Raw genomic sequence first — 24497 nt, 5'->3', positions numbered from 1 at the left:
AACCTCATGGTTCCTAGTCGGATTCGTTAACCACTGCGCCACGACGGGAACTCCTATAACTCAGTATTATAACGTATTATAATGTTATATCCTTGGTTATTGCAGTTTCCTGAAAACAATTTCCAGATCTTTGGACAATTTTTGTAGTGGGTGGACTGGAATACAGTACCTGTCTCTGAAATGCCGCTGGTCCCATCCAGCTGACAGCCAACCAGTGTTTCTGGACTGAGTTTTCTATCTTTCTTGCTCTCCCATCTCTGGGTGGTTCTTGCCTCTCTTTTGGGAAAGGTCATGTGGAGTTCCCTGGTGGCATAATGGGTTAAGGATCTGGTATTGTCACTGCTGTGGCACAGGTTCAATCCCTGGCACAGGAACTTCTGCATGCTGTGGACGTAGCCAAAAAAAGGAGAAAGACAATGAAATTCTCCTAAAAGTTGTGAGTGATTCCTGGCAACTTGATGTGGAAGTCAATGTAAATTTTTTTTTTCTTTTTATGGCCGCACCTGAAAGCATATCGAAGTTCCTGGGCTAGAGGACAAATTGGAGCTACAGCTGAGGCCTATACCACAGCCATGGCAACACTGGATCTGAGCTGCAGCTTGTGGCTATGCAGTGAATGAGGCCAAGGATCGAATCGCCTCCTCATGGAGACTTTGTTGGGTCTTTAATCTGCTGAGCCACAGTGGGAACTCCCAGTGTAAATTTTCTATTGTAACTTATAGATGAGCATTTGCAGAACATTACAATAATACTTTTGGGGGTAGTCTTTTCTTTCTTTTTTCGGGCCGCCCCTGTGGCATATGGAGGTTCCCAGGCAAGGGGTCGAATCAGAGCTACAGCTGCCAGCCTGCACCACAGCCACAGCAACATCAGATCCGAGCTGTGTCTGCTACCTATGCTGCAGCTTTTGGCAGTGCAGGGTCCTTAATCCACTGAACGAGGCCAGGGCTCAAACCCTCATCCTCACTGACACTGGTTGGGTTTTTAACCTGCTGAGCCACAATGGGAACTCCCAGTTTTTCTAATTTGGGTTTTCACACCAAGTCCCATGTTCTTTTCTTGAGGTCTGGCTTGTGGGATGGGTGATCTAATTTGTGGCCTGGTCATACCAAACTCTTTGAGTGGGAGAATTCTTACCCAGTGTGGCTTTCTCCCATGCCTGTTTCTTCCTGGGCCTGACCTGCCCCACCTCCTGCCTTAGGTTAAGAGACTTCATTTCCCAAGCAAGATAAGACAGTGTTCTGTGGACCACACATGGGGTAAAAGCCTTCAGTAATTGAGGCTGGGAAAAGAAAACACCAGCTTGGCTAGATGACAGTTTTTGGTTAGAGGTGCGGCTGGACTTGACAAGGGAGTAAATATCCAAGCATCGCCTCTCTTTGGAATGTTCAGGGTTTTCAGAAATCTGGCACCGTATCATCTATCCCATCTTGCCTCCCGAGACTTTTATTTTGACCAGTCTCCTAAATATTCTGCAGACACACACTTGTCAGATTCCTGTGGCGCTTCTGGTAGATATTGTGGAATTAAGCCCTTCTCTGTGAACACCCTCCACTCTTTACTGTCTTTGTGTTTTTAGCTTTCCTCTCCATCTAAAATGTAAGTTTTGTTTTTTTTTTAAATCTCATGAAATACTCCGTTCAGTGTTCAGTGATGGACATAAAGAAACTAGAATAATAATTATAGATGGAATAATCATTATAGATTGATTATTCAAATAATCTCATCCTTCTTGGTGGGCTAAGCGGTTGGTGGTTTTTTTAGGAATGGTGAGATCCAGTTTCAGCTATACCTGAGTTCTAAGGCGATGTTATTAAAATTTCCCACCCACAAAATGGTTATAACCTTGATTATTATGAAGATGATACTATATAAATAATGTATAATGTATACATTCTTATTAGTAACAATGTAGCTAGATCGGAACTGACAGCTTCATTTCTGGGTAAAATGTTGAATTTCTTTGAAAAATCAGGAGTAATTTAGTTAACTTGCAAAAGTAAGTTTATTGAAGCATAGAAACAGAGCAAAGCTGTCAACTTTTTCAAGAGCATTCTAGTAAGAAAAGGAGAGGATGCAGAAAAATTAGTTGGTCATCTATTTCTGGATGAAACTTTCTCCTGAAGTTGTCCAGAAAGGTGGCAGATTGATGCAATTTCTTCATCTGTGTCCTTTAGATTTTTTTTTTTCTTCTGAAAGACACTCTTGTTGATCTGGAAACTTGCTTATTTAAGTTTCACCTCAGAAATATTGCTGACTTGAGATGAGACGACTTTGCCATCCACCACCTCCTCCACGATGGTCTTAGTCACTCTTGACTTGCTTGGATCTGAAAATCATGGAATCGAAATGTCAGTCCAGAAACTGTCACAGATACATAGATCAAGAGAAATCCAGGTGCATTTCCCGATAACATGGTGTAACGTTACCCAGAGAGAACATACCATGTTCACATGGTATGATGTGAAGCATGGTATATATTTTCTACGTGACAAGCAAAGCATGCCTTTACTTTTCAATGATAAAGTGATCAGGAACATGAAGAAAAAAGACGTCTACCTCTTCCTTGGACAGAACAGCTTCCAGATCTTGAGTCACCAGACACGGATGAATCCCTGGAGCCTATGTTTCTGGACCCTGTGTTTCTGGATCCTGAGTTTCTAAAATCACATCCTCCAAAACCAGAACCACTGGAAGAAGAAAAAAAAAAGTTTTCCTTTGTAGTTTGCAAAGGCAGGAGAAACCCTCCAGGCAGAGGGCTCTTTATGATGAAGCCAGCTATCTTTTGATCAGATTGTGTCACTGACACTGTATAAATACAAGTCCCATTCCCCAAGCCCCTTTTTGGTTTCATAATGTAAATACACCAAGGTATGCATTTAGCGTGGTCCTGTTTCATTTACCCTCCTTCTCCATCGAGCAGGCGGCGGTAGGTCTCAATCTCCATCTCCAGGCGGGTCTTGATGTCCAGCAGTTGCTCATATTCAGCGTTCTGGCATTCGGTCTCGCCCCGGATCTGGCAGATCTGCTCCTCCAGGCTGCTGATCTGAATCTGGATTTGTGACAGCTGCGCCATATAGCCAGCTTCTGTGTCAGCCAAGGTCCCCTCCAAGGAGCTTTTCTAAGAGAAAAAACATAAAAATTTCATGATGAAAATAAATCACTGGATGATTAAAAATATACAATACTTTATAAGATGCTACAAGTGTACTTTCTCAGAGTTACAAACTCTATTGCTCTATCCATGTTTCCTTATTTTTATTTTATTTTATTTTTTTTGCCGTGCCCACGGCGTTATGGATGTTCCTGGGTCAGGGATTGAACCCACACCACAGCAGTGACCTGACTGCAGAGACAGTGCCAGATCCTTAACCTGCTGTACCGCAAGAGAACTCGTGTTTCCTTAATTTTTGTTGGCATTACTTTTTAAAAGCTAAATCTTTTATGGAAACAGTATATTACCTTTAACTGGAATGTTTTCTGCTTTGACAACCGCAATACAGTCATCCTTTATCCTGCTTTTATGATGTGTCAAGTGGAATATCTTGGCAAAGCAGAAAATCGAATCACTCAACTACCCATTGGAGATTTTTGAAAAGCTGTTTGCACAAACCATGACCAGTTGGGACTGCAGCTCAATTTCCAGGGCCTGTAGGGTGCGTTTCAGTTCTGTTATCTCATTCTTGGCGGAACTGGCTGCCCCAGCGTCAGTAGAGATCTGTGCTTGCAGGGAGGCACTCTAAATACAAATAAAATGCAATCATTGCAGGCTGATGCCAGGAGCCAAGGTGGCTTGTGTGTAGCCGCGGGCTCAGAGGCTCAGGGTGAAGATCTACCTGCTTCTTGAACTGCTCCTCAGCCTCGCGGCGGTTCTGCTCAGCCAGCTCCTCGTACTGTGCCCTCATGTCATTCAGTAACTTAGTCAGATCTGTTCCTGGGGCAGCGTTCATTTCCACTGTCACGTCGCCTCCGGAGCTTCCTTGCATACTCTTCATTTCCTAGCAAGAGGGAAAAAAAATGACAGTAGGGATGAAAACAGAAAAGCGATGACTTCCTAAAGTGTGAATACGCCAACAAAAAGCTAAAACTGGGACACAAAAGGGAAAAAAACCAACCCATCAAATATACACATAATTTGCTGTTATGGCTTTCCTCCCCCTTCCTCCCTCCTTCATAGAAGTTGGAAATCCATTCAGATGGAATTTAAGTTATTTTATTTTATTTATTATTTATTTATTTTTAGGGCCACACCTGTGGCATATGGACGGTTCCTGAGCTAGGGGTAGAATCAGAGCTTCGTCTGCCTTCCTATGCCACAGCTGCAGCAAGGCGAGCTGTGTCTGCGACCTGCGCCACAGCTCACGGCAACATCAGATCCTTAACCCACTGAGTGAGGCCAGGGATGGAACCCAAATCCTTGTGGATACTAGTCAGGTTCTTAACCTGCTATGTTACAACGAGAACTCCAAATTTATTTTATTTTTATGGAATGGATGTGGAGGCATCTTTGTAGGCCAGAGTCATTGAATCGTGGCTTGAGTGCCTACCTCCTCGTGGTTCTTCTTCAGGTAGGTCAGCTCCTCCACCAGGTTCTCCATCTGCATCTCGAGGTCCGAGCGAGTCATGGTCAAGTCGTCCAGGACTTTCCGCAGGCCGTTGATGTCGGCTTCCACGCTCTGCCGGAGATACAGCTCATTCTCGTACCTGGAAGAGTATAGTTCAGCTTGTTTCAAAGAGTACAGTCCATTCTTACACATTAAAAAGACATTTTCCTCTCTGAGCAGTTTGATGGCCAATGATATTTTTTATAACGAAAACGCCTGAAATGGCCTCTTTCTTTTCTTGCTGGTGGAATGATGGTTTTTTAAAAATTTGCTCTCGGGATGTTTGTGAATTTTAGTCTTGGGCCCCTAAATGATTCTTTAAAATTTGGAATAAACTAAGCAAATGGACTGAATTTTATTTTTTCCTACAAATCTTCATTTTTCTTACTTCAGTCTGAAGTCGTCAGCAGCCAGTCTGGCATTGTCAATTTGCAGGACAATCCCAGCATTTTCAATAGTGGCAGCAGTGATCTAGAAAAGACATTAATAGCGAAAAAAATCATGGATGCTTTTTACCTGCGTCTGCTTGTAAATGGGTCAGAGTCAATGTACCCTGAGTTTACTTTCAAAGGGGAATTGCTCAGAAAATCTACTTAGTAATGACTCCTGCATTGATATCCCTGATATACATAGACTACGGAAATGAACAGTTTGCGCATTTACTGGTATATGCCTGGAACATTGTTTTGTCGTTTGTCTTTTGAGGGCTGCACCCATGGCACATGGAGGTTTCCGGACTAGGGGTCTAATCAGAGCTGTTGCTGACGGCCTACGCCAGAGCCACAGCAACACGGAACATTGTTTTATGGGATGCAACCCTCTGCACATTTCAGCTGTTTTGGAAGATCAGTTATTCTCTGAGCGCTTTCAGAAAATAGTGTGAAACATAAATTTCACTTCCAAAAAAGCCTTAAAAATATATATTTCTCATACAACTGTGGCTAAATGTTTTAGATTTCACTACATTCTCATAGTTTCTTTGCACCAGATTTTCTAGGGAGAAAAAGAGTCTTGGAAAAAGAATCTTAAATCTAGTAAGACATTAAAATATGTCAACCTGCCAGAATTAATCACAAAATGACTAGATTAAGTTAGTGTCGACTCATAGCCATACTCTTAGGATAATTAGCTACTGGCATGGTACGCATTTTACTCTTATGTAGAAATATTCAAACGTGAGATGCAGACAAAACTGATGCGATTGGATGTCATCTATACAGTACTTACTGTCATAGTCAAAACACACCAAGTCCCGCTTTACACAGACAGTGAAGCAGATATGCTTTCAAATAATTCCTTGACTTAAATTCATCATTACGCTACACGAGCTGAATACTCGGGAAAGGTACAGAAATAACAGACACTCAGCAATGAAGAGCTGCCTCACCTGTTTCCTGAGATCGTCAATGATTGGATAGTATTTGCTGTAATCTCTTCCTGATCCAACATCTCTAGACCCAGGTCCAAATTTGTCATACCACTCCTTGATTTTATGCTCCAGGTCAGCGTTGGCCTCCTCCAAGGCCCTGACCTTGTCTAGGTAATTGGCCAGGCGGTCATTGAGGTTCTGCATGGTTTGCTTTTCACCTCCAGAGAAGAGCCCCCCATCGCCAACACCACCACCCAAACCACCACCGTAGCTATAGAAGCCTCCACTGGCACCCCCACCGAATCCAGAACCCCCACCAAAGCCAGAGCCCCCGCCAAAGCCAGAGCCCCCGCCAAAGCCAGAGCCCCCGCCAAAGCCAGAACCTCCACCATAGCCAGCCACAGAGCCTGAAGCTCCTCCAAAACCGCCTGCCACGGAGCAGCTACCAAAACCCCCTCTAAAGCTGCCTCCGAAGCCCGAGCTGGAGCCCCCACTGAGGCCACAGCTGCCGGCTCCTCCTCGGAAGCCCGGGGCAGAGCCTGCCCCCAGACCGCATCGGCTCCCGCTGCTGAAGCTGCTGCCACCGGCAGACACCCTGACGGAGCTGCTGCCTCTGGCCCTGGAGGAGGACACGCGAGTTGAGCAAGACATGATGTCCCCGCAGAGGTTTAGCTTGTCCAGGTGAGGAGGAGAGGGGACGGTGAAGTGCCTGTTTGCAGGCTGCCTTTTGGGCCCTTATATACACACTTTTAGGGTGTTCCTTGCCTGTGTCACTTCTTAATCCCTGTTACAGCCTTGCTAATCCACCCATTGATAATTTTTTTCCCCCTGGAACCCACGCTATACTGGCTCTTCTTCTGAAGCTGGGTCAGAGCCTCTGGGGCATCTACTCTATCAAAAAAAAGAAAATAAGGTGGAGCAAAGCAAAAAACAATTTTTTTTTCAGATTTACAGTTTTAATCTTTCAGAGGTTTTGATGACTAGTAATTCTCTTCTGAGAGTAATTTTGTTAAATTTGCTTCATGATTTCCCAACTGCAAGGCACATCCCCAGATTAACAGATGTAATTAAAATACTTAATATGAGGCGAATGAAAATTTCCCATCAAACTTGTGACTTTTCGTTCCTATTATTCTTTTAATGTTGAAATGAACTTCAGCATCAGCATTTGTTTCAGGTTTACTTAATTGTCCTTCTCTGGGATTATTTTGATCAGCATGTTTCTAAGGTGAAGTTTGTGATTTTAGATGATTGTTTTGTTTGTATTTTGAGATCAAATTATATATATATATATATAATATGTATATGTATGTATGTATGTGTGTGTGTGTATATATATATATATATATATTACTCTTAGTAAGAAACACTGAAACAAATAATAGTCTTCCATGTACATGTTATTAGATCTTAATGCAGGCTTATTCAAGCAGAGAATGTCTAAGAAAGATTGGAAAAATATTTAGGCAGAATGTTTTTGGCCTCAGACCAGAGTTAATAGTGAGATGCTGTGTGACAAAGACGCTTTTTTCTCTGATTGAATTAGAGTCTAATATAGTGCTACCAACTTCCCTCTTTAGAATCAAATCTTAGGAAATGAAAAGATAATATTGATTTTGTCGCTGTCTGGAGAAGAGGCTGAGTCACTTCTTTTAACATTTGTTTTTTATTTTATTTATTAAAAAATTGTTTTAAAATTATAGTCGATTTACAATGTCGTGTCAATTTCTGCTGTTCAGCAAAGTGACCCAGTCATACATTCATACACATTCTTTTTCTCATTTTATCTTCCGTCATGTTCTCTCACAATCCCTGTGCTATACAGTAGGACCTAACTGCTTATCCATTTTCAATGTTATTTTTTATTTTATTTAAAAAATTTTTTATTTGAATCACTTCTGAGAACCCGTGTTAGGCCTGGAGTCATTTTGCAGATACCAAAATCTGGAGTTCCCCGTCTACCACTCTGCTTGGGTTTTTTTCTGTTTTTGTTTAAAAGATATTTAGAAAAGAGGATCTGTATCCATTTCCGATAACTAATGTTATGATTGGGGTTATATTTTATAGATACTTGACATCTAGAATCCTCCTCAGTTCACTTTCTGTTTCCTGTTTTTCTGTGTTTTTGTTCTTTAGACTATTTCCATTTGCCTCTGCTGGGAGTTTCTCAGGTTTGAAAAGTTTTTTTTTTTTTTTTTTTTTTTTTTTCCTAGACAAATCTGTATGATTCTATCTATATGAGGTACCGGTGTAGTCAAATTCAGAGACAGAAAATAGAATAGTGGTTGCCAGGGTTGGGGGAGGGGCAATGAGGGGTTTAATGGGTACAGTTTTAGTTTTGCAAGATAAGAAGTGTTCTGGAGATTGGTCACAGAGCAGTGGAAATGAACTATACACTTAAAACTAATTAAAATGGTAAATTTTACGTTACGTACATTTTACTACAATTTTTTAAAGGGTTTTTTTTTGTTTGTTTTTAAAGTATAGGTGCTTCCAAAAATACTTCTTGCTCCTGAACTTTAGGCTCAAGTAGCTGACTTGTGTTTATTTAAAACTTTCTTGCTTATCTTGGCAAGTCCTGGCCCTCCGTTAACTATGTGTATGCTTTCGTCTTTAAATTCAGTCGTTTGTGTTTCAGTGTTCTGCCTTCTTTTAATTTTTCCTTCGATTGCCTTTGATTGGGACACCTTATTAAATACGTGGCAATTCCCTTTACTGTGTAGCCCTTTAGGTTATTGGCTTTTATGTCTTAACCACATCATTTCTGCAAGTGGCGCCTCTTCTCATAGTTAGCGTGCCACCGCTTCAGGGGGTTCAAGGTATTTTATAAACTTTGATAAATCGTTAAGCTGGGAGTAATTCTCATTATGCCTTTCTCAGGTAGGTGCCAACAGTCTATGGGTCATCTTGCCTCACCCCTCCCCAAAGCTATGAAACCAAAAGAAGTCTCAACACTAATGCCTAAATGACATGCAAATCATGTTGGAGGTGAGAGGAGCCACCCCTTTCTTTTCCTCCCTTTTAAAATGATGAAACATAATCTTTCCACTTTCCTAAGGGCTGGCATTTGGCTCAAAGTTTTAAAGAAAGGAACAGTAGCTAAGTGAAATAAATGTGATGAAACTTAGAAATTTCAGATCCTATGCAGAAAGAGCTTTAAGTGGAAAGCATTAGAAAAGACACAGTTTAGCAATATTTTTGACCTCTGAATTTTGCCGGGGGCTTGTGGAGTTTTTCTTTAGTTGTCTTCTGAGTTGTAGCAGTTTCCGTTTGGAAACTTTATGTGTCTTATGTTTTGGGATATTTGGACATTTGGGTCTCACTTGAGGAAGCTTGTGATAACAGGTACTCTATCTTGTTTCTTTTTCTTTTCTTTAAGCTTTCTTCTTGACACAATTTTTGATGCTGACATCTATCTCATCTTTATTTTTAAGATTCAGCTTAAAAGTTAAGTTATTCTGGAGTTCCCACTGTCACACGGTGGGTTAAGGATCTTGTGTTGCTGCAGCTGCAGTGTAAGGTGATGCTGTGGCTCGGATTCGATCCTTGGACTGGGAACTTCCATATGCAATGTGTGCGGCTGAGAGGGGGGAAAATAAGTTATTCTGAGGTGCTTCTCTGACATTATTCTTTTATTCTGTCAGAGATGACCGCTGGGAAGGGCGTTTAGTGACTACCATGGCCATTACTGCCTCACATTCTTTGCTTAATGAGGCCGTGTGTAAATCAATGTAGAGGTGAATCCGTAAGATTTTCTTCTGTTTGTTAGTATTTCCTAAATGCATTTTTATGCTTTCTTTTTCTGTATCTATGTCTCTTTTCTTTTATAGGATGAATCTATCCAACAGACCAATCTTGAGTCAATGACTTGCAAACTGTCTAGAATGTTGGTGCTTTGAAGATGAAAGGATTTTAATCACCTATAAAAATTAAGTTTTGTTCTTGCCTGCAGTGTTAGAATTCTTTAATAAACATTAGTCTCCATTGTTCTGAGACATCCCTGAATTGAATGCTTCCTCTCTTTGAAATAATGATTTGCCGAAGATCACAAATTAGTTCTCGGCATTTCTTTCATCTGTAAAATGAAAGCTTCAAGAATCTGGTGAGGCTCCAGCAAAAGAGAATGTTCAGAAATGCTGGCTTCAGTGCCTGAGACCCTGTAGTTGTTCAACATATGATTATTTAAAAGCAATGGACTGAACCCCAGATGTCAGGCTCTGCCCTCAGTTATATGTAGTTTTGTTTTTTCTTTTTACTGCCGCACCTGCAGCATATGGAATTTCCCAGGCTAGGGAATTGGAGCTACATCTGCCAACCTCCACCACAGCCACGGCAACACCGGATCCGAGCAGCATCTGCCAACTACACCGCACCTTGCAGTAACACTGGATCCTTAACCCATTGAACCCTCCATCCTCACAGAGACAACGTCAGGTCCTTAACCCCCTGAGCCACAACCAGAACTCCAGTTACATGTAATTTTGATTATTTTGTGATTAGCAGTTTACTTATTTATTTTTTTACCTGTGAAGAATTATATATAGCACATTTCATTATAGAATATGGCTTTTGTATTAAGTGCAGATTGATTTGCCAATAGTAACCATCAACATTTTTGTGATAGATTTGTATTTTAAAAAATGTCAGGTGGCATGGAGAACAGACTTGTGATTGTCAAGGGGGAGGGGGAGGGAGTGGGATGGACTGGGAATTTGGGGTTAGCAGATGCAAACTATTGCTTTGGAATGGATAAGCAATGAGATCCTGCTGGGAACTATATCTAGTCACTTATGATGGAGCATGATAATATGAGAAAAAGGAATGTATATGTGTATGTGTGACGGGGTCACCTTGCTGTACAGTAGAAAATTGACAGAACACTGTAAACCAGCTATAATAGAAAAAAAAATCATTAAATTAAAAAAAAAAAAGTCAGATGGGAGTTCCCGTCATGGCTCAGAGGAAACGAACCCTGCTAGTATCCATGAGGATGTGGGTTCAATCCCTGACCTTGCTCAGTGGGTTAAGGATCTGGCAATGCCGTGAGCTGTGATGTAGGTCGAAGATGTGGCTTCAATCCCTCATTGCTGTGGCTGTGGCGTAGGCCGGTAGCTGTTGCTCCAATTTGACCCCTAGCCTGGGAACTTCCATATGCTGCAGGTATGGCCCTAAAAAGACAAAAATAAAATAATAAGATAAAATAATAAAAAATGTCAGATGAATAAATTGCATATTTTTATATTAGAAAGGAAATCAAACACTGAAAGATATGGCATGTGGCTCTCAAGTTGAGAATAGGATGAATTCAGGGCTTCTGCCTTGTGATCCTTCCAGAGAATATTCTGTAATGAACCTTCAAATAAAAGCACAAGGTCAGATTAGCCAAGGGGAGTAAGTGGGCACAGAGCATTTGTTGAGTGTCGGCAGAAATTTTTGTGGCAGACAGTAGCAAAAAAGGAAAAGCTCCAATTTGATGTGTGTACAGCTTCTTTGCAATACGTAACATACTGTAGAGAGACAATTTGGTCCTTGAATGAATGAAAAACATCACAGCTTGACCTGCTTCATGAAGACTTTGATGACATTTGTCCTTTACCATGTGTTCTGCCTTCTGAACCTTTATTCTTCACCAGCTGATCTGTAATTCTGTGTGTGTGCGTGTGTGTGTGTGTGTGTGTGTGTGTGTTGGAAGTGTTGTTGGTGAGGGGAGGTGTTGTCTGAGGAGGGGGCAGGGAAAGATGTGCCAGAATGACCCCGGGCCTCCCCAGTAGAGAATCATTCTTCAGGTCAGTGTCCTGATGGTGCCTCAACTACTCGGAGGAAAGGAAAGACTCTGAAATAATATATGTCCTGAGAGGCCACTCCTTGTGGATCTGGTACTATCCCTAAATCGATTTTAGCCCAGTGCTCTTGTCAGATAGATACCAAGGAAGTTAAAAATACTGTAAAGACGGAGCAGAGATACACGGATGCTGTGTTTCTCTTTCTCCACGGCTTCCTCTTCTTCCCTAACTCCTTTTCCACTCTTCTCTCAAAAGCTTCAGTTAAGCGTGTCCATTTGAAGGCTCCCTCTTCTCCACTGGCCATCTGTCCGGTCACGACATTTTGCCAAATTTTGTTCTTTACTTGTCATGTTTGAATGCTCTCGAGTCCCTTTGCACATCTCGATTTTCTAATTTTCCTGAAGGTCATTTCCTCAGTTTCTGCAGAGTTAAGTGAATGAGCAAGTGTGTTTGCAAGGGTGAAGGTGCTTCTGTCTTCCAGGGTCCAGAGTTAAGACAGATTAAATAAGCACAGAGTTTATTGATTATTTTGGTTTGAAAGGTCCTTTTGGATCTTTCTTTATACCAGAGACACAATAGCTTCTATTCAGAGACCCCCATGGACATAGGTAGCCCAGTTTGCTGTGGCTCTGGCTGAGGCTAAGTCAGTCCGCTGGGCATTCTCCCCTCTCTCTGTCTCTCTCTGACTTTGACCTTCAGTGTCCCTGGCCCTTCTGATCCCAGAGGCTACAAACCTTTGGTCAAGGAGCCCTATAGTTCCTATAGGCCTATAGTTCCATGGGAAAGAAATGGGATGATATTTTATCTCTAGGTTCAGGGGGAATACTTCACCTGTTTATGTCCTCTGTCCCTGTCCACCAGGACTGTGACATCTTATTTATTTTATCTTTTTAAGTTTTTTGTTTTGTTTTTTGGCTGCCCCATGGCATGAGGCGTCCTTTGGTCATGGTTCAGATCCAAGCCCCAGTTGTGACCTATACCGCAGCTGCGGCAATAGGGGCTCTTTAACCCACCGTGCTGGGCTGGGGATTGAACCTGTGTCCCGGTGCTCCAGAGATACTGCCAATCCCATTGCACCATTGCAGGAACTCCCTATGACACTTTATAAATATTATTCTCAAATCCCGACACCTCGGATGTCTCTAGATGAGGTCACAGTCTCCCAATCTATGGGATTATTACATTGGACTCAATGATTTTCAGGTTTCCTTCAAGCTCTGATATTTAGGAATTTGGTTATTAGTGCATCATTTCTTGGTCAGATTTAGGAAGTGTATTTATTTATTTATTTATTGCTTATTTATTTGCTTTTTAGGGCCACAGGTGTGACATATGGAAGTTCCCAGGCTAGGGGTCAGAACTGGAGCTCCAGCTGCCAGCCTATGCTACAGCCACAGCAATGCAGGATCCGAGCCAAGTCAGTGACCGACACCACAGCTCATGGCAATGCTGGATCCTTAAGCCACCGATCGAGGCCAGGGATCTATCCCGAGTCCTCATGGGTACTAACTGGGTTTGTTACCGCTGAGCCACAACGGAAACTCCAGGAAGTGTTTTAGTTAATAGTTAGGAGGGATTTCCTTTACTGACATTTAAGCTGCAAAAGTTCAGCACTTGTACTTAAGAACTGGGTAGAGAGTACTGCTTATTTAATAGAAATAGTGCCAAATTAGAGGTTAGAAGTTAGATGTGCTCCTGAGCTGGCCTGTGTGTGTCCACCCCAAGGGAAGTCCTGATAAGTGCAGTTGCCTGAGGAAGAGGGTGCTTGCCCGGGAATTCTGCCAAGGCAGTGTTCCAATCCGAGTTAAATGGACCAAGTGCTCATAACAGCTCTGTTCTTGTCCTGTACTTTGTCTTGATCTTGTCTGGTCTTGCCTCTCTCTTCCCTATAGGCCCCTGAACTCTGCTTGCCCTCAAGCTTGAGCAAGCACAGCAAAAGATAGAAGTGCCCTCTTATCAACATTTCCTGTGAATCAGCTGACCGCAGCGAGACCTTTTCCTGTTTGATCCCAGTGGTCATCCCTCTTGTTTGTCCTGCTTCCCTCCAGAGTCTGCTTATCTCTGCCTGCCTCCTCTTTCATTCTATAAAAGAAAGCCCTTTCCCTGTATGATTTTGACGTACTTGCAGATTTCTGAGATCAGAGCAAGCTCCCTGTGACAATAGTCTTTGCAGTGAAAGTTGCTTCTCATCTACATCTGGATTTGTTTTTATTTGGCATGATTAGAGTTTGATAATAAAAAGACAACCAGAACCTTAATTTGTAAATTCAGAAACATTCTCCGAAATAGCTCTTAGACCAAAGGAAAACAAATTCGATCTTATAAACCAACTAGAGAGTAATAAAAAGAAGAAAACTTTGTACCTGAACTTTTGGCTTGTAGCTACAATTGTAGAGGAAAATTTATGGCCTCAAAAGGCTGCATTATTAAAGAGTGACTAATAATGAAGAAGAAACTTAATTACAAAAAAATTTTTTTTAAAAGAGCAACAAGGCAATATCCACTGGGATTTCAAAAGAATGGTACAAACTTCATGGAATTTGATTTCAATAAAGTATTCATTAAAAAGAGCAATGAAATGAAATAAAATAGATGAAAAATAAATTAATACAGACAAGAGCTGAAATCACTGAGATAGAAAATAGCACACACAGGGAGTTCCCGTTATGGCTCCGCGGGTTAAGAATCGGACTAGTATCCATACGGTCTCGAGTAATAGGTTAAGGATCCGGGTTGCCGTGAGCTGCAGTGTAGGTTGCAGACGCAGCTCTGATCTGCTGTAGCTCTGCTTCCACCCCTAGCCTGGGAACTTCCATATGCTGCAGGTGTGGCCATAAAAAAAAAAAAAAGAAAAAGAAAAAAAATAACACATACATACAGATGCTCAAAAACTGGTTCTTTAAAGACACCATTAAAATAGCTCACCTCTTTGTGAGCCTGGTTAAAGAAAAGAGAGATTCAAGATGTACAAGATTAGAAACGGGAAAGGAGACATGAGTGTGGGTACAGGAAGGGTTAAAATTGTTATAAAAGAATACCACGTACAAGTTAATGGAACACACTTGGGATCTTTCGAGTACTTTGCCAAATTATTATTTGCCATGAGTGAATCTCTGTGCTCATCAGAACCAGTCCCTCCAAGGCTCATCCCAGGCACAGGGACTGGGGCAGGGTCAGGCGGACAGTCTACCTGCACTGGCCCCGAGGCATGCTGGGAGATGAGGAGAACATGCTGGCACCAGGAGAACAGGGCTGTCAAGAAACCATTGCAGAGCTGTGGCCTCAGATGGGACAGGCTCACAGGATAAGACAGGCCTGAATAGAAAGTCTATAGATCTGGGCCAGGCTTGAGAGGGTTGGCTGTGGGGTTCGGGTCTAGGGAGCCACCCTTTATGGTTACTATTGTGTGGAGGGAATCCATGGGAATGCTGGCTAAGAAGCCAGATCTTTCTAGGAAGAGAGAAAAGGAGTAAGATTCAGCTCTGATATGGGGCTTGATCAGATGAGTGAGGAACAGGTCCCAGCAAGCGATTATTCTCCTCTGATACCTGTGCCCTGGAGGGAGACGGAGAAACCAGGTGTGTGGGAATCCTGGATTGCAGGGTACCTCGTGAGCCTAGCATCCTTCCCACAGTGGCCTTCTTCAGCAAGTCCAGGGCCTATCGTTGCCCTTCTGGGTGCAGAGTGGACACAAGTATTTCTAAAAAAGGGCTAATGGATGATGTATATGTACTGACCTGTGACCTCTTCACTCTAGGAGACTGGGTATTTCTAGAAGCACTTGGACGTGATTAGTCCTGGAGCCTGGGACCCAAACTCTGTCCTGTTCTCTTCTTTCCATGTATCTACATTTTGCCACCTTTCAAGTCCTGTCTCTTCTAGAACGTTTTTCTTGCCCCACCCACCAACTCCTACTAATCTACCAGCTTCTCCTCCTCCCCACACATTTCTTCTTTCTTAATTGTCCTTAAAGTTTCTACCACGTTACTTACCATTTGACTACTCTTGTATTTATTTATTTCTGTATTTTTGTCTTTTCTAGGGCCACTGCCGCGGCATATGGAGGTTCTCAGGCTAGGGGTCTAATCGGAGCTGTAGCCGCTGGCCTACGCCACAGCCACAGCAACTCGGGGTCCGAGCCGCATCTGCGACCTACACCAGAGCTCACGGCAACACTGGATCCTTAACCCATTGAGCGAGGCCAGGGATCAAACCCACAACCTCATGGTTCCTAGTCGGATTCGTTAACCACTGAGCCATGACGGGTATGCCAACTCTTTTATTGTTTTCTTAAAAATTAAAAAAAAGGAACATATTCGTTGTGAAAGCATCTAAACATACAGATGGTTTTTCTTCAAAGATTTAAAAATCTTACTAGAAGTATGTATTTATTTCAGAAAATTTAGAAAGTGTATATAAACATGTAGCAGGAATAAACATCACCCATATTTCCACTACCCATGAATAGTCGCTGTTAGCGTATATTGTTTCAAAAAAAATTTTTTTTTCGGCTGCACCTGCAGCATGTGGAAGTCCCCTGGCCAGGGATCAAATCCAAGTTGCAGCTGTGACCTATGCCACAGCCGTGGCAACACTGGATCCTTAACCTACTGCACCAGGCTGGGTATCAGACCTAAGCTGCTGCTGCAGAGACAACACTGGATCCTTAACCAGCTACACCACAGCAGGAACTCCTGTTCCCTTTTAATAAGCATGTATATAATTTTATACAATTATTTTCCTTACAAAAATAGATCAGACTGTATTGTCTTGGATTTCTACTTTTCATTTCTCAATTGATGGTTGACATCTCTTCAGATCAATACATGACCTTGAACATTCCTCATGGTCACATGACACTCTTCTGAGGGACTTTGATGGATGTTTTCTAACAGTCCGTTGATTCTTCATTGTTGGATATTTCATTACGCTTAATTTTGCACTATGATAAAACACTTCTGGGAAGAATGGGCATATAATAAATAACTGATTATTCAAGAATAAATTTCTAGAAATGGAGTTGCTGGCTCTAAGGATATAGTCTTTTCTTTTCTTTTCTTTTTTAATGGCTATACTGGAGGCATATGGAAATTCCCGGGCCAGGACTGCATCGGAGCCAAAGCTGCAGTAACGCAGAATCTTTTAACCCCCGGCACCGGGCCAGGGATTGAACCTGTGCCTCTACAGCAACCAGAGCCGCTGCAGTTGGATTATTAACCCTCTGTACCACAGCAGGAACTCCAATGCATTCTTTTTATAAAGTTTTTGATACCTGTTCCTAAAATTTTATGAGATTTTTGCCAATTTACATTCCATCCATCAATGTATTAGTGTCTTTTCCCTCTACTCTCGATAAAATGGGTATTATCATTAAACAATACCTGTGGACCTGTTTTATGCCTTTCTTTGAATACCGGAGACATTGGGCACTGGGCACTTTTGAATGTTCGTTGGCCATCCACACTTTATGAATTGCTTATATGTATCATGTATCCATTTCTGATTGATATGGTTAACTCTTATTTATCGATTTGTTCATAACTTTATATACTGGGGACATCAGTCCTTGAACAGGCGATATGACAAGTACAATGAACCCTGGTACATTGCTGAAAATTTAGATACAAAGTGAATGGCCCCTGGCTCCCAAGAAGGTGGGCTTAAGCTCCTATCTTCTGGGATGAGGAGGGGAGATAGAGCAGGTGGACAGTCAGGGCTGGGGAGCAGTGGTTAAAGGGGAGTTTTGGGAATGGGGAAGCTGAGGATGAATCTGGCCACCTAAACAGGCTGCAGATTCTTGGAAAGGCATCTTTCTTGGGAAGTCAGCTGGTCCCAGAATTCTCTCTTAATTTTAGACAGAGAATACGGCTGCCAGCAGGTGGCGCCAAACTGCAGATAGGGCAAGATTTAATTTGCACAGCCCAAATCTGGAGTTGCTTAGGCTGGCTAGCTGCAGGGATTCCCCTCGCTGTTGGAGTGGGTTTTCACCACATTCTATTAAGGTTTAAAGGGTTTTTACTTTTATTTTTTTGTCTTTTTGTCTTTCTAGGGCCGCTCCCGTGGCATATAGGGGTTCCCAGGCTAGGGGTCGAATCGGATCGACAGCTGCTGGCCTACACCACAGCCACAGCAACACAGGATCGGAGCAGTGTGACCTACACCACAGCTCACGACATCGCAGGGTCCTTAACCCACTGAGCAAGGCCAGGATGGAACCCACAACCTTATGGTTCCTCGTCGGATTCGTTTCTGCTGCGCCACTATGGGAACTCCTAAAGGGTTTTTTAAGTAAATTAAAACAGAAAAAAACCGTACTTATATTTTCTCTGATTCTTTTTGTTAAAATGAACCTTGAAGAAAATGCTTGCTTTGAAGGTGTGGAAGAAAAGCATAGAGGCATGATTCTGTTTGGTGATAAATCCCTCTGTTCGGTTGGGTTCAGTTTCCATATTCATTTATAGGTCAGCACTTGTCGGTTTTCAAGACATCAGCTGGGTGGTTGACCTCCATTTTGTTCTGTAGATAAGCCCCATGTTGATACCAGTGCTTTTGGAAAGTGGTTAAAAATTGGTTCAAGTAAGAATATTTCCAAGATATTTTTCTATTAAATGATATGCCTTCTTTCTGCTCTCTAGTCCAAAGACTTTAGGCAAGTTTTGAATAATTCTCTAACACTTAGAAGGGGATGAAGAAAGTATAATAATTTAAACCAATTCATTTCTTTTAGAATTAAAAATTTAAGACTCAGAGTGATGATTTCATTAAGCTCTCATAGTACTTAATGGTATTGCTTAAATAAAGCTCCAAGCCATCTGCATTTTAATTTATTTACTCATATGATAAAGAATATTCTCCATTACATTGCTCTGTAGATTTTGGTTTTGTGTCTGAGGAGGAAGTTGGACCCAAAATATCTGTTTGAATTAACTGAAGTCATGTCTTCCTATGAAGATTTTTTATACCATGAGATTTTTTTTTTCGCTTTCCATGTTATTTCATTTAATCTTTTTACCATTCCTATGGAGTAGGTTGTAGTTTGTATTTAAAAACGGAGACTCAGAGGGGCTAAAGGAAACTTCCCAGGCAAGGCAGGTGTGTAACATGGATTGAAAATCTCTGTAAGGTGATAGGGATAGATTTCTTTTTATTTGTCTTGCCTGGGATTTGTTGGGATTCCTGAAACTGTGAATTTAAGTCCTTCACCAGTTTTTGGAAAGTTTTGAGCCATTATCTCATTACATCTTTCTTCTGACCTATTTTCTCACTCCAGTTAAATGTATATTTGGCCTTATCAGTGTCTTCTTGCTGTATTCCCACTGTTATTTTTCTTACTGTCTCTTCTCTCCTGTGTTTTTCTCTTTCTTTCTTCCTTGCTTCTTTTGGGATTGAATGTTATGTGTGTGTTCATTCTTTACTCCTTCATTTTTACCTTTAATCCCGTATTCTAATTTTCTCTGCAGTTGTGTCCTAAATGTTATCAAATATGAGAGGATTCTTTAAATTATAGATGGGAATTTTGATACCTTCATAATAATTTATTCTTGGGAAAGGATACATTTCATGCCTACTTTCTTAATTGCTTACTTTATATGTTGTTTAACAAGGTAATATGATTATTTCTAATTCATTGTATTGTTTATGATGAATATAATAGTTAATAATTGCTGCTATTACTTCATTCATTTACCATTCACCTCTTATTCTATTCAGTTATGGCTCTATTCACTTATTAATCTATTATTTGTTATTCAATTTGTTATTATATTGATCAATTATTCTATTCTATTTCCTATTTATAATTCTATAATTTATCTTTCTATTATTTATCTTACTATTTTATTGCTCTATCATTCTATCATATTATTAGTTTATATTTTATACACTAGTAATAAGTCAATTCTTATCAATTATTAATTGAGCATCTTGCAGAAAACACTGTGCTAGATCTTGGGAATAAAATTGACAAGTCTCTGATCTTAAAGAACTTGTGTACAATTTTTGTTGCATTTTATTTATACGATCACAACAAGTGTTCTCTTATAATATTTTCACAATATTGAGTAAGTGTCAGAAAAGCTATTTACTTAAAAAAAAAAAACAACAGGAAACAACAGAGCTTATTTACTGTCTCAGTGGTTGACCTAGTTGTAGACTCTCGGTTGCCGATGGCTTATTTGTCATCTTCCCTTACTTACCCACAGCTGCCCTAGTTAGAGACCCAGTTTCCCTGTAGCTTGGTCCTATCCGTGCACCTTGTCCTCCCACTATGTACTTCATACCACCTTCGGTCACAGACTTGCAGTCATATCCTGCTACCCAGCTGTAGAAATCCAAATTCTCTCCCTAGTTTTGCTGCTGAATCTCTGAGCTGTGGTCCCGTTGCTAAAACCAAGACCCCATCTGTCTCCTGCTGCCAAAGACTTGTGCCACCTCCATAAGGCCCATTTGCCCAAATTCCTTTCCGCCGTCAAGCTGCTGGGACCACGGTGGGTGATGCTGGAGAGAACACCTCTGTTCCTGCTGTTGGGCTCTCCAAGTCGTTCTAGAATGTTCATGTTGTTAGTGGAGTGTCCTTTCTATATTAAATTCAACAAGCATTGATTGAGCACTTACTCTGACAGATACTGTGCTGGGAACCAGAGATAGTACACTGAGTCATCTACAGAATTTCAGCTCTGATGCATGTGTTTAAAATTAGCTAGTGTGGGATTTTATAGCTATTTCTAACACTGTCTCTGCAAGAAAATATATTCATGTTCCCAAATGTCAGCATGGGATGGTGCCTAAATAATCCAGGAGTTACATTTTTGCTCTTCTAGCTCCCTAGTTGTTTTCTCATTGTTTACCAGCTGTGTGACATTGAAAAAGTTACTGAACATCTCTGTGCCTTGGTATTTTCTCATGTGTAAAATAAGGACACTTCATTGAGTTATTGTGAGGATTAAAGAAGTTATGGAGTTCCTGTTGTGGCTTAGTGGTTAACAAATCTGACTAAGCCACAGTCAGATTTGGCTTAGAGATTGTGGGATCCCTGGCCTCGCTCAGTGGGTTAAGGATCTGGTGTTGCTGTGAGCTGTGGTGTAGGTTGCAGAAGCGGCTCAGATCCTGCGTTGCTGTGGCTCTGGCGTAGGCCGGTGGCTACAGCTCTGATTAGACCCCTAGCCTGGGAACCTCCACATGCTGTGGGTGCGGCCCTCGAAAAAAAAGACACACACAAAAAAGAAGTTATGACTGTAAAGGACAAGGAGTAATATGTGACATGTGGCAGGTGTGAAAATTGTGAAATAGAAATAATCATAAACAACTCTTGGAATACAACTCCCTTTTGAACTGAAGGCTGCTTATGTCTTTATTGCAAAATTGAGGTAGTTAGTTATCATTTTGTCCTTGCTCATTTAAAAATAGTTCGGGAAGTTACTTGGTGGCTCAGTGGGTTAAGGATCCAGCATTGTCACAGCTGTGGCTTGAGGTGGATCCCTGGCTTGGGAAATTCTGCATGCCACAGGTGCAGCCAAAAAAATTAGTCCTGGGATTTTGATCATTAGCAGCAGTTACCTAAAACATAGAAATCAAGATTATGTATATATTGTGATGCATTATTTTTTACTTTAAAAATCCCACAGAATTATTACCTATAACAAAGAGACTGAGAAGTTCCTGTCATGGCACGGGGGAAATGAATCTGACTAGTATCCCTGAGCACATGGGTTCGATTCCTGGCCTCGCTCAGTGGGTTAAGGATCTGGCATGGATGTGAACTGTGGTATAGGTCAAAGACGCAGCTTGGATCCCGTGTTGCTGTGGCTTTGGCTGTGGCTGGCAGCTTACAGCTCTGATTCGACCCCTAGCCTGGAACTTCCATATGTCATGGTGTGGCCCTAAAAAACAAAGGGGAAAAAAAAAAAAGAAAGAAAGAGGTTGAGGTGTGTAGGTTTCTTGATTGACTTATCAATTCTTCAATTACCGGATGGCTTTTGCTGGAATCTCAGGCTGGACCAAATCTCTGTTGAATGTGGTTTTTCCAATCAGCAGCTTGTTTATACTGTGTTCTGGTAACGGGGACTCCAGATGGGATGCTCTTCGCCTGGGAGAAGCCCACTGTTGCAGATCCCAGTTATTATATCCTGACATGGCCTTACCTGTAGGAGTGCTTCTCGCCACAGAAACCTGTACTCACCCCTACACTACCACCCCTACTCTGCATCAAGGGTCACTTTTCAAAACTTGGTTCTAATGACTCATCAGATTGAAGACTTGTTGCCCCTTTATGTAAGACCTCATTTTCTTGTCTCTCTCTTGTGTATTCATGCTTGAATTTCTGTGTCACTTTTGCCATTTTCAACCCTGTCAGTGGATGTATTAGTGTATAAGTAAATAATAGTTAGAATTGTGAGAGGCAGTCAGGATATTTTGCAGAGAAAGAAACCGAAGCTCAGAAGTTATGTTTTCCTTTCTGTAATACAATTCATTGGTGCAAGAACCAGGGTTAGAACCTGGGTGTCTCTCTCTCTCTCTCTTTTTTTTTTTTTTTTTTTTTTTGCTTTTTGGGCTACTCGCATAGCATATGGAAGTTTCCAGGCTTGGGGTAGAATCAGAGCTGCAGCTGCTGGCCTACACCACAGCCACAGCAACTCCGGATCCAAGCCGTGTCTTCAACCTACGCCACAGCTCACGGCAGCACTGGATCCCCAACCCAGTGAGCGAGGCCAGGAAATGAACTGGCATCCTCATGTATACTTGTCAGATTCGTTTCCACTGCGCCACAGTGGGAACTCCGGGGGGTCTCTTGACTCTGCCCAACGCATAATTTATTGCATCAAAGCAAGGGCAGGGCTAACACACCTCCTCTAGGCTGTTACCCTCACTGAGGGGGTCCCTGACCCCCAACTTGTGGTGGCGTGGGTTAAAGATGCAGCATTGTCACTGCAGCAGCTCATGTCCCTGCTGTAGCGTGGGTTCAATCCCTGGCCTGGGAACTTTTGCATGGTGTGAGCAGTGTCAAAAATTTTTTTTTATTGTATCTGTATATTAAAATTTTAATGCAATCTATAAATGTAAAGTATAATCACCAATGAATTGTGATGCCAGTGTTTATTTCCTTGAATTCTGTCTTCAGGAGAAATCAATATTAAAGGTGGGAAGGAAGGGAGGAGTGAGTTTTATGCCTGGAAGATGAATTTTATGTCAGACTTAGGGGAATACCCGTTTATGCATTCTTTCTTCTTGCATTTCTAGGCCCAGAAACTTAATTGCAGCAATAGGTTAAAAAATAATGTTTTCTGATGTGTCTGAAACATGTCTTTGTATTGATTGAATTTCCCATTTCTGCCTGGAAAGATATTGCAATGAATGTCAGTTTTTCTTAAACTTGCCTTGATGCAGTTATTCTTCACATACACACAAACCTACCCTCCTACATAGTCAGAGCTTCCAAACATAATCAAATGCCTCTGGTCCTGAGTGGAAATTTAGGTTCAGCCAGGGGTAGCTGTTTGTTTGTTTTTTCTTCTTCTTCTTCTTCTTCTTTGGCTGCCATGCAGCGCATGGACTTCCCAGGACAGGTATCAGATCCAAGCTATAGTTGTGACCTAAGCCACAGCTGTGGCAACACCAGATCCTTAACCCACTATGCTGGGCTGGGGATCGAACCTATATCCCAGGGCACCAGAGACACTGCTGATCCCATTGTGTCACAGAGGGATCTCCCAGGGATAACTGTTTTTATTTTCTGTTTTATGTAGGGGCTGAGGGGCTACTCAGTCTTCTCCATGATTGGGTTTGGCTCTATGCACTGGCAGATGGGCAGGGATTTCTAAGGAAGGACACTAAGAGAGAACTCACCTGAAGGAAAGATACACTTCCCCATGAGCTACAGGTGACTATGGAGCCTGGACATCCACGGGACATGGAGGTCTTGAGTGTGGAGTGCTAATCCACCCTGGTGGTCCAAGGGTAGGAGTTATGGGGGCGAGTGTGCTGAAGCAGAGTGGGGCCCTGCTGTGAGATCCACTTGTGTAGTGAAGAGTTAACCCAGAAGGACTGGGATGCACAGACCCTGCATGTTCCAAAGAAAAGTCTGGCCCTTACCCATCTCCTGGGAGGTAACCACTAAGCCTTAGTGCATCCTGGCAGATGAAAGTGTCTTTGTGGATGCAGATAGTTTATGCTAACAATGTGATTCATGGTGGGTCCTTGAGCTACAGTGTATCAGTTACCTCTGAAGGACTGAAGGTTGAATAAGCCTAAGTAACTACGGTGACTCAGTAACTAGGGTTAAATACATGGGTGCTCCATGCCTATAGAACAAACCCTCAATAGAAACCCATAGCACTAAGGTTTGGGTGAGCTTCCCTTGTTGGCAATACTACACACGTCATACCTCATTTTTGGGAGAAATAAGGCTCTTTGTAGAATTGCACTGTGAAAAGACAACTGGAAGCTTATGTTTCCTGGTCTCTCCTATGCACCTTTTGCCTTTGCTGATTTTAATCGATATCCTTTCACTGTAATAAACCATAACCATGAATACAACAGCTTTTCTGAGTTCTGGGAGTCCTCCTGACAAATTGTTGAACCTGAGGATGGTCTCAGAGATCACCCACACACTTGTGCAGAACAGAGCTCAGAGAAGAGAAGGAAGGAAGAGTGTTTCCTTTCTCACATTAAGATGACAACTCCCCAGTTGTTGTCCCATCTTTAGTTTCAATGGCCTAGTGCAGAGCATTAAATTATAGAGGAAAA

The 24497-nt window shown here is 41.9% G+C and overlaps 1 protein-coding gene and 1 long non-coding RNA gene across 2 annotated transcripts in view; one reads left to right on the top strand and one right to left on the bottom strand.

Moving 5' to 3' along the window:
• On the bottom strand, positions 926-7271 carry KRT24 (keratin 24). Its single transcript, XM_021067014.1, has 8 exons — positions 5992-7271; positions 4993-5075; positions 4548-4704; positions 3837-3998; positions 3614-3739; positions 2904-3121; positions 2560-2690; positions 926-2329 (listed from the first exon to the last, which is right to left on the bottom strand). The coding sequence occupies exons 1-8, from the start codon at positions 6622-6624 to the stop codon at positions 2226-2228; spliced, it is 1614 nt and encodes a 537-aa protein (XP_020922673.1). The 5' UTR covers positions 6625-7271; the 3' UTR covers positions 926-2225.
• The window catches only part of LOC106505430, a 42657-nt gene continuing 24693 nt past the window's right edge, over positions 6534-24497 (top strand). Inside the window, exon 1 of the long non-coding RNA XR_002337110.1 lies at positions 6534-6654. This is a non-coding gene — a long non-coding RNA (uncharacterized LOC106505430). The remainder of the gene's footprint in view (positions 6655-24497) is intronic.

The sequence above is a fragment of the Sus scrofa genome, chromosome 12 (genome assembly GCF_000003025.6).
Source record: "Sus scrofa isolate TJ Tabasco breed Duroc chromosome 12, Sscrofa11.1, whole genome shotgun sequence".
Classification (NCBI taxonomy): domain Eukaryota; kingdom Metazoa; phylum Chordata; class Mammalia; order Artiodactyla; family Suidae; genus Sus; species Sus scrofa.
This window is presented reverse-complemented; position numbering and strand designations above follow the sequence as displayed.

Bases quoted from the DNA above. Each gene is read 5' to 3' on its own strand.
- KRT24 (XM_021067014.1), bottom strand. From the start codon at position 6,624: ATGTCTTGCTCAACTCGCGTGTCCTCCTCCAGGGCCAGAGGCAGCAGC. The intron at 3,999-4,547 runs GTAGGCACTCAA...CCCTCTTGCTAG, and splicing joins TGAAGAAGAACCACGAGGAG to GAAATGAAGAGTATGCAAGG. The intron at 3,740-3,836 runs GTAGATCTTCAC...ATTTGTATTTAG, and splicing joins AGGAGCAGTTCAAGAAGCAG to AGTGCCTCCCTGCAAGCACA.